The sequence below is a fragment of the Camelus dromedarius genome, chromosome 5 (genome assembly GCF_036321535.1).
Source record: "Camelus dromedarius isolate mCamDro1 chromosome 5, mCamDro1.pat, whole genome shotgun sequence".
Lineage (NCBI taxonomy): Eukaryota > Metazoa > Chordata > Mammalia > Artiodactyla > Camelidae > Camelus > Camelus dromedarius.
In genome coordinates this window covers 3,338,930-3,355,989 of record NC_087440.1, presented here as the reverse complement: position 1 = coordinate 3,355,989, position 17,060 = coordinate 3,338,930, and the positions used below count along the sequence as shown (strand labels likewise).

Below are 17,060 nucleotides of genomic sequence, written 5' to 3'. Positions count from 1 at the left end.
TCCTGCTGGGAGAGACTCATCAGTTAGCTTCGTAAGTGGTTGTCATACAAAACAAAAATGCCAAGAGGCAGGGAGAGGGCGGCTGCCCGCCCTCGGTCAGCATGGCTCTGCACAGTCGGGGAGGTCTGCTGAGAAGGGCTGGGGAAGCCAGCTCCCGCAGCGAGCCTCTGCCTTGGGAGGTGGAGGCGGGGAAGTTGCTGTCAAAGCTGAGGGCCTTTCCCACTTCGAGTCCTGCTCAATTTACATTTTCTCTGCCCTTTGCCGTCCATTACCTCATCTCCCCAAGGCCCTGCATCTAAATCATAAACATGCATACAAAATGCACAGTTCCAACAACCTGGACTCCCTCTTGGTTCCTTCCTCCAAACGCACGTTTTTTTTTGTTTTGTACTTGTTTCAGTTAAAACCATTCTACCCTACAGAAGACGACGAAGTGCCCGTGATCCATGCAGTGCCCCAAAGCTGGGACAGTGAGGAATGTCTGTGGGGTCCCCACCTGCTTGGAAAACTGAGTGTCAAGGAAGGAACCCCTGCAGAGCAGGCCCCCAGGGCAGTGGAGACCTCCTTTTTGTTCTGCCCTGATTAAAGGGCCCTTTCTGCCCTGTTTCTGAACCATGTATCCCATGATCTGCTATCTGTTGTCACATCAAGATAGTCCAAGAGAAATAATTCACTTGTTCATTCATACCAAAAACCACAGCTACTTAGAGTAGTCAAAAATCACAGAGACAGACAGCGGAATGGTGGCTGTCAGAGGCAGGGGTAGGCGGGTGTTAGTGTTTCATGGGTAGAGAGTTTAAGTTTTATGAGAGTTAATGGAGATGGACGGTGGTGATGGTTGCCCAACATTATGAATGTACTTAATACCTCTGAACTGTAGACTTAAAAATGGTTAAGATGGTAAATTTTGTATTAAATAAAAAAATTGAGAAAAATTACAGAATGTCAGGCCTAACTGAACTAAGGAAAAAAGAATTATATGTTTGGTGTGGGGGGGTGGGCTGGAGATGGAGGAGAGCAGTGAAGGAGCAGGTGAAAGCTTTGTCACCTAAATCATGAAACGAGATCTCCATCAGTTTCAGGATTAAGCTGAAACTCCTCAGTATGACACCCACAAATGCGCTCTGTGACCTGGCCGCTAATTCCTAATGTTGCCCACTTCTTCCCTCTCTAGCTTCTAGCCTCACCCCAGACTGCTCTGGCTCAGTCTCTTTCCTCCACTTTCCTTCCTCATCTTCCTCCCCGGCTGATGCCTCCTCACCCTCTCTGAGTTAGTGCAGTCACACCTCCTCCAGGAAGCCTCCTGTGCCACCCCAGTCGGGGGCCTCTCTCCACACTCTCCAGCTCTCTGGGGGCTCTTTAATGGCATGGTCAGTGGCTTTGGGGTCAGTCTCCCCGGTGCTCGGCACAGGGAACACTCAATGTTTGTGGAGTGAATCTTGGCGGTGATAAAGACAGGGACCCAGCCCTGAACAGCAGGAGTTACAGAATAAGGGAAAATGTGAAACAGGCTCCCTCCGTGCTGCCCAGGCGCCACCTGGGGGATGACCCCCTAAGAACCACCAGTTCTTCTGGGGTGGACTTCATGAGATTCCTGGCTTCTGAGAGGCAATGGGAAGATAAATGAGGTGACATTTATGAAGTGTCGCCTCAGACGCAACATGCTATGTGAGGGCCAATAATTAACTTGTAAGGCTGTGGCTTGTGAGAGGCATCTGTCGGGCTGCCCTTCCCGCCTCTGCCTACGAAGACAGCCATTCTGCCTCGATCTGCAGCCTTTGCACTGTGTACAAAGCCACAGCAAGGGGGCAAGTTTCCTAGAGGAAAGTCTGCTGTGGAAATTGTGTCCCATCATGAGAAATACACAGCCGAAGGCACTGGCAGGGTGATATTCAATAGGGGATGCTGGGGCACACACAGGCAGCTTGGGGCCACGCTGAACTCTCTAAGAAAAAGATATGCAGAGGGCTAATGGAGGAGGAGTGGTATTAACTGTTCAGTTTAGTTCTTTATTTTGAAAGCATCTGATAGGAAACAGAAGGATTATGCTTAGAACGTCCTTAGTACCAGTGAAGAGATGTCAGATGCAAGTTCTCGGTTTGCGGGGTTTCTGTTCTCTAGTGTTTGTCATTTTGCATAGTTCAAATGTAATTACAACTTGAAGGGCCGATGCTGATAAGGGAAGATCTATAGCTATTCGGGTTTATTCTGGTCGGAATAAACTTAGGTACATGCTGATTCACCCAGACACAGACGTACAAAATCACGCCAGGCAAGCGCCTAAATCCACGTGAGTCATCAGAACAGTATTTGTAAAATACTTTCTCTTGTCACATTCATCATCTCGCTCGGTCCTGACACTGGCACCCTGAGGTGGGCCGGCACGGGGTTATTTCCCCTGCTTTACGAAGAGGAAGCAGAGGCCCCTAGAGTGAAGAGGGTTGTGTAAGTTTGCTTGCCAAGCTGTCAGATTCTGTTATTGGGTGATTTTCAACACATGACTGAAGACAGGAAACAGTGGAGTTGGGGGAACCAGTCCTAGTTTGCTTTCTTCCCCGCCTCTATTACTTTTGCAAACTCTGTGTGTGTGTGTGTGTGAGAGTGTGTGTGTGTGTGTGTGTGTGTGCAGAATGTCTCTTATAAGCCAGCAACTGGGGCACAGGTTCTCTGCCTTACATACCTGTGAAACGAGCAGTTAGAAAGTTTCTTTTCACTGAGTCACATCAAGGCAATGGACTACCCCTAACTGTTTCAGAGTTTATCACCCACAGGGAGCAGATCGTTTAGAGCTGACATCTCAAGGGTATGGAAAGGAAAGTCTAGAACTTATGGGTGATAAATAAATGTTAGAAAAATACCCTTTACTTTTTGAAAAAAAAAAAAATCAATTCCAGATCTTCATTCCATCATGATTGCTCTGGCCCTGGCAATGCACATTAGCTGCTGGCTTTTGTGGAGCTAACAGCTCTAGAGCAGTTCCCATCCAGGAGACACTTGGGCCACATCTGTGCCAGCGCACAGCCAAGCCACCCTTTGTCCAACATCCGTATCTACCCCTCAGTGCACTGATAGTCATGACCTTGGAGGGTTCCAAGCTATCTGCAGAAGGCATAGGCCTGGCCAGACGCACCTACAGATTTCTTCTTATCAAGCATGGACCTTGCCTCTCAGCTCTCTCTCTTTTTTCTATCAAGAAACTGTAAATTTGAAGGAAGAGATATTCGACTGAAGAAATTCAGGATATCTCAGGGGAAACTGCTGGCATATCCAATTTAATATTGCCCTCAATGACTAAAACTACTTCAAACTCCAGAGACTTGAGTTTCCCAAGTAAATTCTAAGAGTGTGTGTGTGTGTGTGTGTGTGTGTGTGTGTGTGTGTGTGTGTGTGTACTGGGGAGGATGAGCAAGGAGGAAGAGGAAATACAAATGAGAATGCTCTAAATATCAGTCCCACCAATGCTCCTTTTACTTCAGAAACTTCTTTCCTGGATCTGCAGTGGTGAATTAACTAAAATTAACTTCTCTGCTAATCACCCCCAATCTCTCACATCAGACACTGTCTGGTGGTGTTCAAATGAGAACCCACCTAGGTGGTTCTGTTTTATACAGCCTTCTGAGATCCCTAAATGGAAGAATGGAGGGTGACATAAGATCAAAAGGACAAGACAGTGACTTGAATAACTAAGCGAGATGGTCAGAGTTGAAAGAAGCCACGTGGCCCACCTAAGACGAAGGCCTCGTGTAACAGAGTCCTACAGGGAGACCCCAGGAGCTCGCAGGCTGCCTCTGGCTCTGCGGTGAGCCCTTTCCAGCCACCATCCCTGCTGCCTCTTTCACAGGGAAAGCGTGGGTTCCATGAAAGGTGCTTGGGATCTGAAGTGGCTAGTGGCACAGGGATGGAGAGAAGGGAGGGGTTCCTAACTTGAGGGTGAATTTAGGAAGGTTACTTTGCTTGCACAGGACATTTTTTTTTTTTTTTTTACCATTATAGTTACTTTTTAGGTAAAACAGTAACTCTCTCTTATTGAAAGCTTACCATGTAGCAGGTCTGTGCCAGGAGCTTTATATTTATTATCTCAAAGCCACTCTCTGAAGTAGTTATCATCAACTCCATTTCATGTCACACAGCCATGAAGTAGCAAACTGGGATTCAAATCCAGTTGCTACCAGTCTGCCATAGTGCAAAGGGATCTGTGTCTGCACCTGCCCTCAGTGTGCATAAATGGTCAATATGGGTCAGACTGGACCATCCACATGGGATGCTAAGTCTGTATCAAATTTATGAAAAGTGGTAGAGAGGACATCTGTTATTGGCTGCCCCGTATCTTTGTCCGCAAGTTCCAGGTAGTGATATCCCAAACTTCCTTTCAGGAACTGTCCCTAGCCTATTCTTAGCTATGCAAGTTGATTGAGAGTTGACTCCACCCTCAGATCTAAGGATGAGCCCCTGGTGAGCAAAGCCATACCCTGGCCGCAGTGATTGTCTCAGCAGGGGCACATGACCCAATTAGGCCAATCAGGTGTTGGGAAGCACTTGCTGGGTTCTTCTGAGCAAGACGCTTTATGCGCTTCTGACAATGCTACCTGGTGAGATGTTCTGTCTTCCTATGACCTTGACCACGGACAAGCTCTAGGAGCTACTTGACCAAGGACAAGTTCCAGGAGCCACTGGCAGCCCATGGTGCAGCCTTGAGGACAGTCAGCCTTAGGATGGAGCGAACATTATGCACAGTGCAGAGGGGAGACGGTACTGGGTGGTGTTGAGCCTTGTCCGACGCCAGCGTCAATCTCTGGGTTTTCAGTTAGCTGAGATAATACATCCTCTTTATTTTCAAAGCCATTTCGGGTTAGATTTCTTGTTACTTGAATATTAAACATGTTAAACTGATACGAATGGGTGGGCCACACCGTGCACCCACAATCTGTGCTGGACATTTAAGCCAGCAAATGCTCTGATCGCTCTGTGTGCTGGTTACTTTCATTCTGCAAATCAGTAGTGAAGTTTTCACTCATCCCTTTCCATTTAGACCATTAGCGATCGTCCCTCTTTAGAGTGCAAAAATATGCTGAGGGGATGGAGAAAAAAATGAAAATGTCTCCAGCAAGTCGTAAACTACTTCCCACACCTACTTAAAGTTTAAGGACTGCCTTAATACTCCATGTTTAATTGTTAATTGAGAATTTAAAAATCGAAAATGCCAACTTTGCCTTCGATGAGATGGAAAATTATGCTGCCGTAGAAGGTAACATAATGTAAAACAGCCAACATTACCAAGGCACACAAATGTTTTTGGTATGTAAAATTGCTTTGTAAAATATTTGCTCCATCTGCTGAAAGCGGCAAAGACAATTTTCCCTTGATCGCTAATGGCCCATTTCGGCTGTGTGGCAAGTGATTCGCTGTGGTGGCGGCTCTCATTAAACAGAATGGTGAAAATGCGGTATATAATTCCATACTTATGTAGCATCATCCATGCGCTGCTTCTTGAGGAGTCTGTCCCTCATTATCCAGGCCTCCACCTTGCACCAACACGCGGGCCTAGCGAGTTGATTTGACTCGAGAAGCGTTTTGTCCAACTGAGGCACATATGTCGCGCCTCCATTCCAAAGCTCAGCACAACTGCTTCGCCCCGACCAGAAACGCTGGCAAGGTTCATTCCCTTTCAACTTCTCAGCTTTTAAACTGCTGTTTCTTTTTTCCCCTCTCCACGGGGGGCCATGATTTTCTTTCTAGGCTCACCCCGTCGCGCCACATGCTGGGGCTTTCAATAGATAAAGATTAAGCATTTCTTGAAGTTCTTAATTGAACTTTGCACATACACAAAAGCAGGAAAAATTCTGCCCCCCGTGGGCCAAAGCCGCTACCGTAAAAACCTGACAAGCGCTGCCTGCCCTCGGTTCATGGTGCGTGCGGCGGTCTGTGATCTCTCCTTAAAGGAGTTGTTTACACTACAACCCGAATCACTCCAACATCTGCTGAAGGAACAATTAAAAATAAATAATCCAGGGTGTTTTAAAAAAAGAAGAATATGTTTGTGTTTGGGGAATGATGTTAAAATGTTGTTACAATAGCAACTGGCAGATTTTTAAAAGGTATTTTTAATGTTAGCAAATGGGCGTAAAGGCAATTATATTAAACATGACTGATGTCAAGTAACAACATAGGACCGTTTTCAAGATTACACAACGTTTTAAAGCAGAAACCATGCAGTTTAAAAATCAACTAAGTGGATGTGGCCATAATTATTATTATTGAAAACAGGTTTCTTTCTTTCCAGTTAGAGAAAGATCCCTGGCTGAGAAAACTGCATAGGCTGAAAAAACTCTTTAATTGAAAAATAAACACAAAAGAAAACACATGTGCCCTTTGGACTTGGTTTTTCATTCAAGTGATGGGGGGAGAGGGATGAATTCGTGGAATGAAATGAGAGACTATCAGGAGAATCTACATTTTAATTGTATACAAAAGGCCTGGGCAAGCACATGCTTTTCTTAGTCAGAGTGAAGGGCTGCACCTTCTTTGATATTTCCATACGTACAGATGTATATTTTTGAGGCAGATGGGATAACGCTATATATTTACCATCATCTTTTCCTATTGGCCATGCTTATTAAAATACCAGGGTAATAAATCAGTGAATTCCAAAAGTGAGGATGTTTTTTGTTTGCTCTGGCACAATTACACCGAGGTCCGGGTCTTCTCAAGGGCATCCCTCTCTCACCGAGGGGCAGGGAGGACAGACGACCAGAAGCAAATGGCGCGGTCGCCGGCATAGGAGAGGAAAACTCATTCTGAATTGGTTCCAAATACCCGTGCCTGCTCTGTGGCTTTCAGCAAAACAGATCTTTCCCAGAGAACTCCAACGGGGACTTCCTGGATGTGAAAACACTAACCAATTCTCGTTCCTCTCATCTTTTGCTTTATTCCTTCCTTCCATGCTGTTATTGCAAAAAACTGGCAGTTAAATTCAATTGATTCAAAATCTTCCGGATCCATATGGCCGCCAACCCTGGAGCTGAGGCGGCGAGAGCGCCTCACTGCTGTTCTCAAGCATTTGCCTCTCCCCTGGTCCCCAGATGGTGGGAGTAACATTTAAACCTCCTTTTCTCTGCCTCGTACAATAGACCTTGGCACCATTTCAACTGTTTACTCCGGTAATTAACAGCTCTGATGCCACAACAATTACAACTCCTACACTCTCACCACAATAATGCTATGAATTAGTGAGAGCTAATGGCTGGAAGGTAAAGCGTTTCCAGACTGTGAGATCTGTGCATTTTTAGAATAAAATAAAAGGTACAAACAGCACGCTTGCAGTAGACAATGATTACCTAGTAATTAGTTTACACAAAGCTTCCTATTTAATGGCAAAACGCTGTAATTAACGTGTGACAGAAAATCAAAGGGTACTTTGTAAGCATATGAAAAATTAACACTGCAGGCCCATAGCTTTATGTACTGATTAGAAGCATATTAAATCAATAGGACACACAAACCAACAGCTTGTATGGCTGATTATTATAGGTCCTCGGAAGGGGGACTCAGCTTTCATTGAACTTGGGGAGGCAATTTGCCTTCTCCTGTCATCGTCCTCAGGCACAGAGAAGCACCTCAAACCCAGCCCTGGCAGCTTCGTGAAAATAACCGTTGAACTGGAAGAAGACATTCTAAGTCATTTTCAGAGATAAGGAAAAATACGTGAATGATGAAGACTTTGCAGGGATTGTGGTGACATGCTGCTCCACTAATTAGAAAAGACACCAACTGGAACAGAAAAGGAAGCAACCAGGTTTCAATCTTGTGGTCAGAATAATCTCCACTTTATCGGGTCAATGCCTCTTCGTTCAACATATGGAAAGTTCAAATCACTGGAGTTATTTTCTATATTCAAACGATAAGAAACCAGGCTGCTATCAAGGTTTATTCTTTTAAAGGCATCCTCTGGGTACGTCCCTGGGTGGGCACCACTGGCTCAACATTCTGTATCCTCAACAGCCCCAAACCTATAGAATGATAACTGATGCACAAAACAATATTCTGGAAGCCTACAGGATGCTAAAGGACCTCCTGAATCATCCTTAAAAGGTTAAATTGTATGTGCTTGTTCAACATTACCTGCAATTAACTGTAATGCAATTTTATGTTAATATTAATAACAAGTAGCATTTCTTGGAGTCTTACGTGCGTGCTAAGTACGTTGGGAGCCAATTCACAAGGGTTATCTCATTTAATTCTCACCACCTCCCCAGGAGACAGGTACTAATATTACTTCTCTTCACAGTAAAAGAGATGGAGGCTGGGAAAGCTGAAGTGATTTGCCCTTGGCTCCCTGCTAGTAACCTCAGTCCGCCTCGGCTATGGAACCCACGAAGCCAGACCACCTCCTATTCATCCTGAATCTTCAGTTATTCAGACTAGCCTCTTCCAAACCTCATTCTGCTTAAAAGGGAGTTCACCGTGTCAGCCTGAAACAGGAGACTAAAAAACGACAACAAATAAAATATGTGGTTGCTTATCCAAAAAAAACATATTTAAATACCATATTTTTAGTGCTACGTCTGATTGTGAAGATAGGCTATTTACTCCAAGCTCTGTGAGAAGTTACAGGCTCACTAAAGTGATCGTGCTAGTGTATCAAGTTGAGAAAGGCATTGAAAGTTTGTCACCCCCACAGACGATCAAAGGGTGATAACTAAAACTCTCTCTTACCTGTGCACATAAGTAGGTATGTGAGGCAGTTAGGCGGCAAAGCTGAATCTAGGGACACCTCGCCAGGGCTCCTGCTCTGAAACGCCAGGTGTGTGTACTGATGGCCTCCTACCACCCAGCCTGCTGGCAACAGCAACTCCCCTGTTGGCCAGGAAAGGGAAGAAATCCTAGAGCAATAGCTGCTGACTTCCAGGGATGTTTGCGTTTCCCACATCTCTGCAGAAAGCAGGAAATCTGCCGCGAGGGCAGCGGGCCACACTGGCCGGGACCTGGGGGAGAACGCTACTCCAGGGCTTGCAAACAAGGGGTCTTTTCTAAACGGATTCAGCTCGGTGCGGCAGGGCACTGGGCCAGGAGGAGTGGATGTGGGCTCCGAGCCAGGCGCAGGTGGTTTACTAGCTCTGTGAACTTGGGCAAGTCACTTACCTTCCCAAGCATCAGTTTCTCTGTCTGTAAAAAGAGTGACGATACTGTCCGTATCGAAGTGGTGTGGAAGTAAACGAGTCAGACTTTGGGGTTTTCTGAGATTGAATAAGAGTGCATGTGAAGTGCTGAAATGCCTGGGACCCAGCAGGCATCCTGCAGTCGCCCCTCAGTATCTAGGGGGATTGGTTCCAGTACTCCCATGGATACTGAAAGTTGAGGATGCTGAAGTCCTACGTGTAAAATAGCATCACACATTTGGCCCTCTGTATCCACAGGTTCCGTATCTGCCGATCCAACCAACTGTGGATCGAATATACAACTGTACAATGCTGCTATTATTATTATTATTATTATTATTATTATTATTATTATTATTATTAAATACAGGGAAATGTCAAGACCTTACAGTATATTCATGGATCTACAAAATGCTTAATCTCATGTCTAGGCCAATACTCTGGCAACTACTGAATACATAAAGATAATCTAAGAAGTCGAGATTTTAAGATTATAAAAATAAATATAAAAATAAATAAATAATCTTTTCATGTAGTTTAATGATTTGGGGAACATGATTCCCTAGCTTTTTTTTTTAACCTAGAAAAACCTAGATTTTTCTCTTAATACCAAGATGTTGTGTTTCTGATATAAAATACAAATAATGAGGACATGAAAAAAGAATCTCTTGCTAGTAATCAAATAATAGCAATTAAAAGAGGCATTTTTTATGGCCATACTGCCCAAGACAATCTACAGATTTAACAAATTACCCAGGACATTTTTCACAGAACTAGAACAAACAATCCTAAAATTTACAGGGAACCACAAAAGACCCAGAATTGCCAAAGCATTACTGAAGAAAAAGAATGAAGCTGGAGGAATAACCCTCTCAGACTTCAGACAATACTACAGAGCTACAGTAATCAAGACAGCATGATATTGGCATAAGAACAGACATATGGACCAATGGAACAGAATGGAGAGCCCAGAAATAAACCCACACACCTATGGTCAATTAATCTTTGACAAAGGAGGCAAGAATATACAACGGAGAAAAGTCAGTCTCTTCAGCAAGTGCTGTTGGGAAGATTGGACAGTGGCATTTAAATCAATGACATTAGAACACAATCTCACTCCACACACAAAAATAAACTCAAAATGGCCTAAAGACTTACATATAAGACAAGACACAATAAATATGCTAGAAGAAAACATAGGCAAAAATTCTGTGACATAAATTTTAGCAATGCTCTCCTAGGGTAGTCTGCCTAGGCAATAGAAATAAGAGCAAAAATAAACAAATGGGGCCTAATTAAACTTATAGGCTTTTGCACAGCAAAAGAAACCATGAGCAAAACAAAACAACAACTTACAGGATGGGAGAAAATATTTGCAAATGATGCGACTGACAAAGGCTTTATTTCCAGAATATATAAACAGCTCATACAACTTAATAATAAAGAAACAAACAACCCAACCCAAAAATGGGCAGAAGACCTAAAGAAGCAATTCTCCAGTGAAGACATACAAATGATCAATAGGCACATGAAAAAATGCTCCATATCACTAATTATCAGAGAAATGCAAATCAAAACTATAATGAGGTATCACCTCATACCAGTCAGAATGGCCAGCATTAAAAAGTCCATGAATGATAAATGCTGGAGAAGGTGTGGAGAAAAGGGAACCCTCCTACACTGCTGGTGGGAATGTAGTTTAGTGCAGCCATTATGGAAAACAGTATGGAGATTTCTCAAAAAACTAAAAAAATTGACTTACCATATGATCCAGTAATCCCACTTCTAGGTATATATCTGGAGGGAACTCTAATTTGAAAAGATACGTGCACCCCAATGTTCATAGCAGCACTCTATACAATAGTCAAGACATGGAAGCAACCTGAATGTCCATCAACAGATGACTGGATAAAGAAGCAGTGGTATATTTATACAATGGAATACTACTCAGCCATAAAAAAGAATAAAATAATGCCATTTGCAGCAACGTGGATGGACCTAGAGATGGTCATTCTAAGTGAAGTAAGCCAGAAAGAGAAAGAAAAATACCGTATGATATCACTCATATGTGGAATCTAAAAAAAAAGAAAAGAAAAGAAAAGAAAAGACACTAATGAACTCATCTACAAAACAGAAACAGACTCACAGACATAGTAAACAATCTTATGGTTACCAGGGAAAGGGGGTGGGAAAGGATAAATTTGGGAGTTTGACTTACAAATGTTAGCCACTATATACAAAAATAGATTTTAAAAAAGTTTTTCTGCGGGAACTGTGTTCAATATCTTGTAATAATCTTTAATGAAAAAGAATATGAAAACGAATATAAGTATGTATATACATGACTGGGACATTGTACTGTACACCAGAAATTGACACATTGTAACTGACTGTACTTCCATTTAAAAAGATTTGTTTAAAAAGAGGCATTTTTGGCATCTAAAATGAAAGTGCCAACAGTTCATAATACCCAGTGCTGGTAAGGTGGTGGTAAAACTAGTATGCTTATTCTCTGCTACTGGCCTTGGAAATCAGTACTGCCTTCTTAGAAAGTAGTGTGGCAATATGTAACAAGAATGGTTTTCCCCTACAAGTGTGTCTTCCTTTGCTTAAGTCTTTATTCCTACTACCTGAAAAGAAATTCTCCCAACTGGGAAGTAGTTCTTTGTTTGTTTATATTAAGCTGTATGAGCTGTTTGTATATTTTGGAAATTAAGCCCTTGTCCTTTGTATTGTTTGCAAATATTTTTTTCCATAGATTGTCTTTTGGTTGTGTTTATGGTCTCCTTTGCTGTGCAAAAGCTTATAAGTTTGATTAGGTCCCATATGTTTATTTTTGCTTTTATTTCTTTTGCCTTAGGAGATTGACCTAAGAAAACATTGCTAGAATTTATGGGAATGTTTTGCCTATGTTATCTTCTAGGAGTTATATGGTGTTATGTCTTATATTTAAGTTTTTAAGTCGTTTTGAGTTTATCTTTGTGTATAATGTGAGGATGTGTTCTAACTTCATTGATGTACATACATCCAGTTTTCCCAGCACCATTTGCTGATGAGACTGTCTTTTCTTCATTGTATGTTCTTGCCTCCTTTGTCAAAGATTGATTGAGCATAGATGTGTGGGTTTATTTCTGGGCTCTCTATTCTGTTCCATTAATCCATATGTGTGTTTTTGTGCCAACACCATGCTGTTTTGATGACTGTAGCTTTGTAGTATTGTCTGAAGCCTGGGAGGGTTATACCTCCAGCTTTGTTCTTTTTCCTCAGGATTGCTTCGGCAATTCTGGGTCTTTTGTGATTCCATATAAATTTTAAAATTATTTGTTCTAGTGCTCTGAAAAATGTAATTTGATAGGGATTGCATTAAATCTGTAGATAACTTTGGGTAGTATGACCATTTTAGCAATATTAATTCTTCCAATCCAAGAGCATGGGGTATCTTTCCATTTCTTTGAATAATCTTCGATTTCCTTTATCAGTGTTTTATAGTTCTCACTATATAAATCTTTCACCTCCTTGGTCAGGTTTATTCCTAAGTATTTTATTATTTTTTGATGTGGTTTCAGAAGGGATCTTTTTAGCTTTCTCTTTCTGATACTTCATTGTTAGTATAAAGAAATGCAATAGATTTCTTTTGTTAATTTTGTATCCTGCTGCTTTGCTGAATGTTTATCAGTTCTAGTAGTTTTTTGCATCAACATAGATTTTTTAAATGTAATTTCAGCTTTTCAGCATTTGTTGAGTCCGTGATTTTGTTCCAACTCTCAACTGCAACTAGTCAAATAACTCTGGTCCTCAATTAGATAGGCAGACAAAAAGATGATCTTTATATTAGATCTTTGAGTCTACATTGAATCATGCCTACATCTAAAACCAATATCTGCATAGGATGCAAGAGAATCTTAAAACAGTTCAAACTCCCATAAACAGCACTCTTTTTAATCTGTTGCCTACAACATACCAATGAGAAAAATCATGGTATCGTGTCATAAACTGCTATGCAAATGATGCTATTTGTAAGTATTAACATAATTTAGTGCTTACAGTCATATTCTCATTTCTAATAATTCTCCCAGAATGGAGTCTTTCTCTGGACTCTTAGCCTGCAGGATAGTCTTTCATCAAGAAGCTGAAATTTTTAATAACCTGCCAGCATATGTTTTGTATGTGCCAGGCTAGGCTTGATGACACAACATCTTCATTATCCAAAAGAAACAGGTCTACAAACTGTAATAGGACATTAAAACATGCCTGTGCTCATAAAGTAACGCTTTGATGTCTAAATGTGCACCATTACGATGGTCTTCTGGAACAAAGGATAATTCTAATCCTAAATTCTCAATAGCTACCCTCAATGGAGATTGCAGCTCACTCCACTTTGATTTCACTTTGAAGGCAAAAGAATGTCAATAGTCTCCTATTAAAAAAAAAAAAAAGCTATTCAAAACTACTTTATTTTTGGCTTCTAACCATACCATGGCCGTAGCTAAACACAGGTCTCAGAGTGTAACAAGATTTCTGAATAATTATTCTTCCCTAAGTTTTAAAAGCTGATTTAGATAGATTATTAATTATCGAAGAGTTTCACATTTAACAACATTAACAATAATGACAAATGTATTTGCTGACAATTTAAAATTGTGTAAGAATTGAAATTAAATAATATATAGTCAGGCTTCTAAGTGCAAGTCAACCAAATGCCAATATTTGAAATTTTTTTTTAAGTTTAAAGTCAAACATTTCAAATGTATCATAGTCTAGTGTCAGGAGTGTTCTTTAAAAATTATTGGTTTGGAATATTGAGAACAGTAAATTCTTTGTACACTGCATTTCACTTTTTTAGATTAAAAAAGTTCCACTTTTTATATTTGAATCTCCATGGTTTTGCTTAAAAATTTTTTTCTTATACAGGATGAAGTAAAATCCAGTTGAAAGAGAACACAAGAGAAACCTCCATGGGCTTCAAAATTAAATACATTTTCCTTGTTTTATTTTTTCCTAGAAGAGTAATTCACTTTGGTATCCTTTAAATAATATGTAAAAAGGTGGCCATGACAGGTACCGCACTGAGTCCCTTCACTGATGGAGGGGGAAGAAAAGCCCAGAATAGATCACGGGGAGAACAGGAACATTTGTCACAGGGAACTCTCCCTTCTGACTGTTCTCTGGATTTATTCGTCATCTCCTTTCACAAGAATTATGTGGTCCTCTCTTACGTGCCCCTCCCTTTCTATCACTTGTGTCCTGATTCATATACTTCCGTAGTGGGATGCTCAGAGCAGATGCAAATCACCGCGCAGCCCACCACTACAGACGTCGCTGGGGAAGGAATCAGTTAATAGAATTTGTGTCTGGATTTTCCTAATCAGTTCTGCTTTCACCAGTATGTCAGCCAAAACAGAGATGTGAGATGAAGAGAAGCCAGGCGAGTTGAGGCCTCTGGATGCAAAGTGAGGCAACTTTTAGAATGGTGGGCTGAATTCAGATAAACCATATAAAATTAATTATTAAGCAAGTTTGAAACAGACTAAGAAGTTGTACAAATCATCTCTTTCCACCAATATACATGGAAAAATCTACACACATCAGTCATATGCTAAGACTTTTTTTTTTTTTTTTACCTATTATTCAGTTTCTGCCTGGAGATTTTCTTGCTAGAATGTATTGTTTTCTCAACATCTCACAGGGACCAGCACTTACATAAATTTCCTTGAATTGTCTTCAAAAACATATGACTGCTGACAGAATGCTATTATACATTAGCTTCCAGGTGACAAACATTCACTAATAGAATTTCTCTCTCATAATAAAATACAGCTAGCTTAATAACAACAGTTGTTCGAAGCATATGATCAAGATTCACTTAGAGCAAATGATTAGATCTGTAATGCTGTTTGAATATGGTAAAAAAAAAATTACTTCCTAATTATCATAATCAATTTGAGGACTTTCAGGGCCCTAAGAAGGAACATTTAAAATAGCCTAGTCAACCTCATTAACTTTGTATATAAGAACTGAGGCCTCGGAAAGTAAAAAGCTTGCCTAAGGTCTCACTGCTGGTAGGTGACAGGTCTAGAAGTAAGCGCCTCGTCCCCCAGCCGAGCCTTTTGCGTCATCTCCTAACTGTGCACAGGACACTTCTGGTTTATGCCACCATCGCACACTCACTTGTGCCCATTTCTTGCTCCAGTCTTCGCGGCCGTATCTGTGACTCTCCTTTAGGACCCGCTTGTAGCACTTTAGGTGGGAAGGAATGTCACAAAATGCAGTCCCATTTCCCCCGAACTCGAAGTCCATTTTAAAGAGCCAGCGTTGGATTTCCAGGTGATCGACGATCAGCTGGCTCCCCTGTTCTATCATCTGTGGGGCCAAAGACACAGCAACATTTAATACCGCTGGTCTCCTGGATTCGTTTTTACTTAACTTAGTCGTGGTACTTCTCATGTGTCTTAATCTCAAACAGTCTGTTCATTTGGCTATCTTTTAAAGACAGATTAGAAGAAGTTTTAAGTGATATATACATGATGTAAAGAAACGCTAACCAGTGGGACCAAAGACATGTTTAAAATATAATCTTCTTTATGAAAAATTATGAAACTATTTTGCTGGCTTTTGAAGGCAAAAGAAAAAAAATCTGTGAATGTCTGTAATTGAACCTTGGTATTATTTTCTTTCTTTTTCAGAGAATTGTGTATTTACTTACTGATTCTTCAAATGTTTTTTTTTTTTAATAGTTTCAAGACTATAAAAAGTTACAGTTTTGAAAACTTTAACTGGCTGGAGCTTTGCAGAGCTTTTAAAGCCTACAATCTTAAAACAGTTAAACTAATTTTTTTCCTCATTAGCATTCATGAAATACCTTTGTTTTGTCAGCTGACCGAGTGTATTATATGAACAAGACAAAGGAGGTAAAAACATTTATGAAAGCAAGTTTCTTGGAATATACACCTATCCTAATCTTATTTGAAGCTATATTCCCTAAAGACCTGGGCTCTATCACATGGACGTTGCAAGGATAGAAGTTCAAGATCTAATATCATCATCATCATCATCATCATATCTAACATTACTGATGTCTCAGTAGGACCTAAGCCTTTGGCTAAGCTCTTTACATGAGTTTTCTCATTTAATACTCACAAAAATTTATAAGGTAGGCACCATTATTATTTTCATTTTATGTGCAAATATCTGACTCAGCTAATTTAAATAACTGGTCCACAATCACACAGCACTGAGTGGCAGAGCAGAGACTCCACCAGGCTGCTCTGAGTCCAACACTTAAGCTCACTCTCTCCACCGTTCTGCCCATCTCAACCTTCAGGGAGGTGGAGGAGAAGGGGGAGGTGGAAAACGAAGTCAGTAACAGGGAAAGCAACTTTCCTAATGGTCAGTAAGCCATTTGGGGTAAGTTTGAATCAGGCAAAAAGTCTACCGCACGACTACTTAATTATAAGTAATATGGTTTCAGTAGAGCCTTGGTGAAAAATAACTCATTAGATCACAAAATGATTTTTTTTGTTCATTTTTTTTCCATCAGACTGTCCAGTCTATACGTCACAGAAAGAAACAAAACAATACTAAGCATTCTCCCTTCTGAGCCTTGGTCACGCTGTGCGCTTAAGAAGGCCTCTGCAACACTGTTCTCTCTCCTTTTGATGAGTTTTTGTTCACCAAGTGGATTTTTTTTTTAATTAGAGAGTGTGAAAGGACTCAAGATTATAGTTCTGTTGAAATCTGGAGCTGGAAGATTACAGTTATTGTGATTAAAGGTACAATCAGTTCTCTTGAGTTGGGTCTTCCTAGCAAATCTTCCTGGGGATGTTACACTATAGAGCAGTGTGGAAGTCACAACAAAACAGGCATATTTGGGATCCCCGGAAGCCCCGTGCAACCATGGGGTATTCA

General features: G+C 41.1%; 1 protein-coding gene across 1 annotated transcript in view; it reads right to left on the bottom strand.

The window, feature by feature from the left end:
• The window catches only part of LOC105093284 (IQ domain-containing protein H), a 121,140-nt gene that overhangs the window by 49,076 nt on the left and 55,004 nt on the right, over nucleotides 1-17,060 (bottom strand). The window contains exon 9 of the mRNA XM_064486353.1: nucleotides 15,324-15,515. Within this exon, the coding sequence (XP_064342423.1) occupies nucleotides 15,324-15,515 (192 nt within the window). The remainder of the gene's footprint in view (nucleotides 1-15,323; nucleotides 15,516-17,060) is intronic.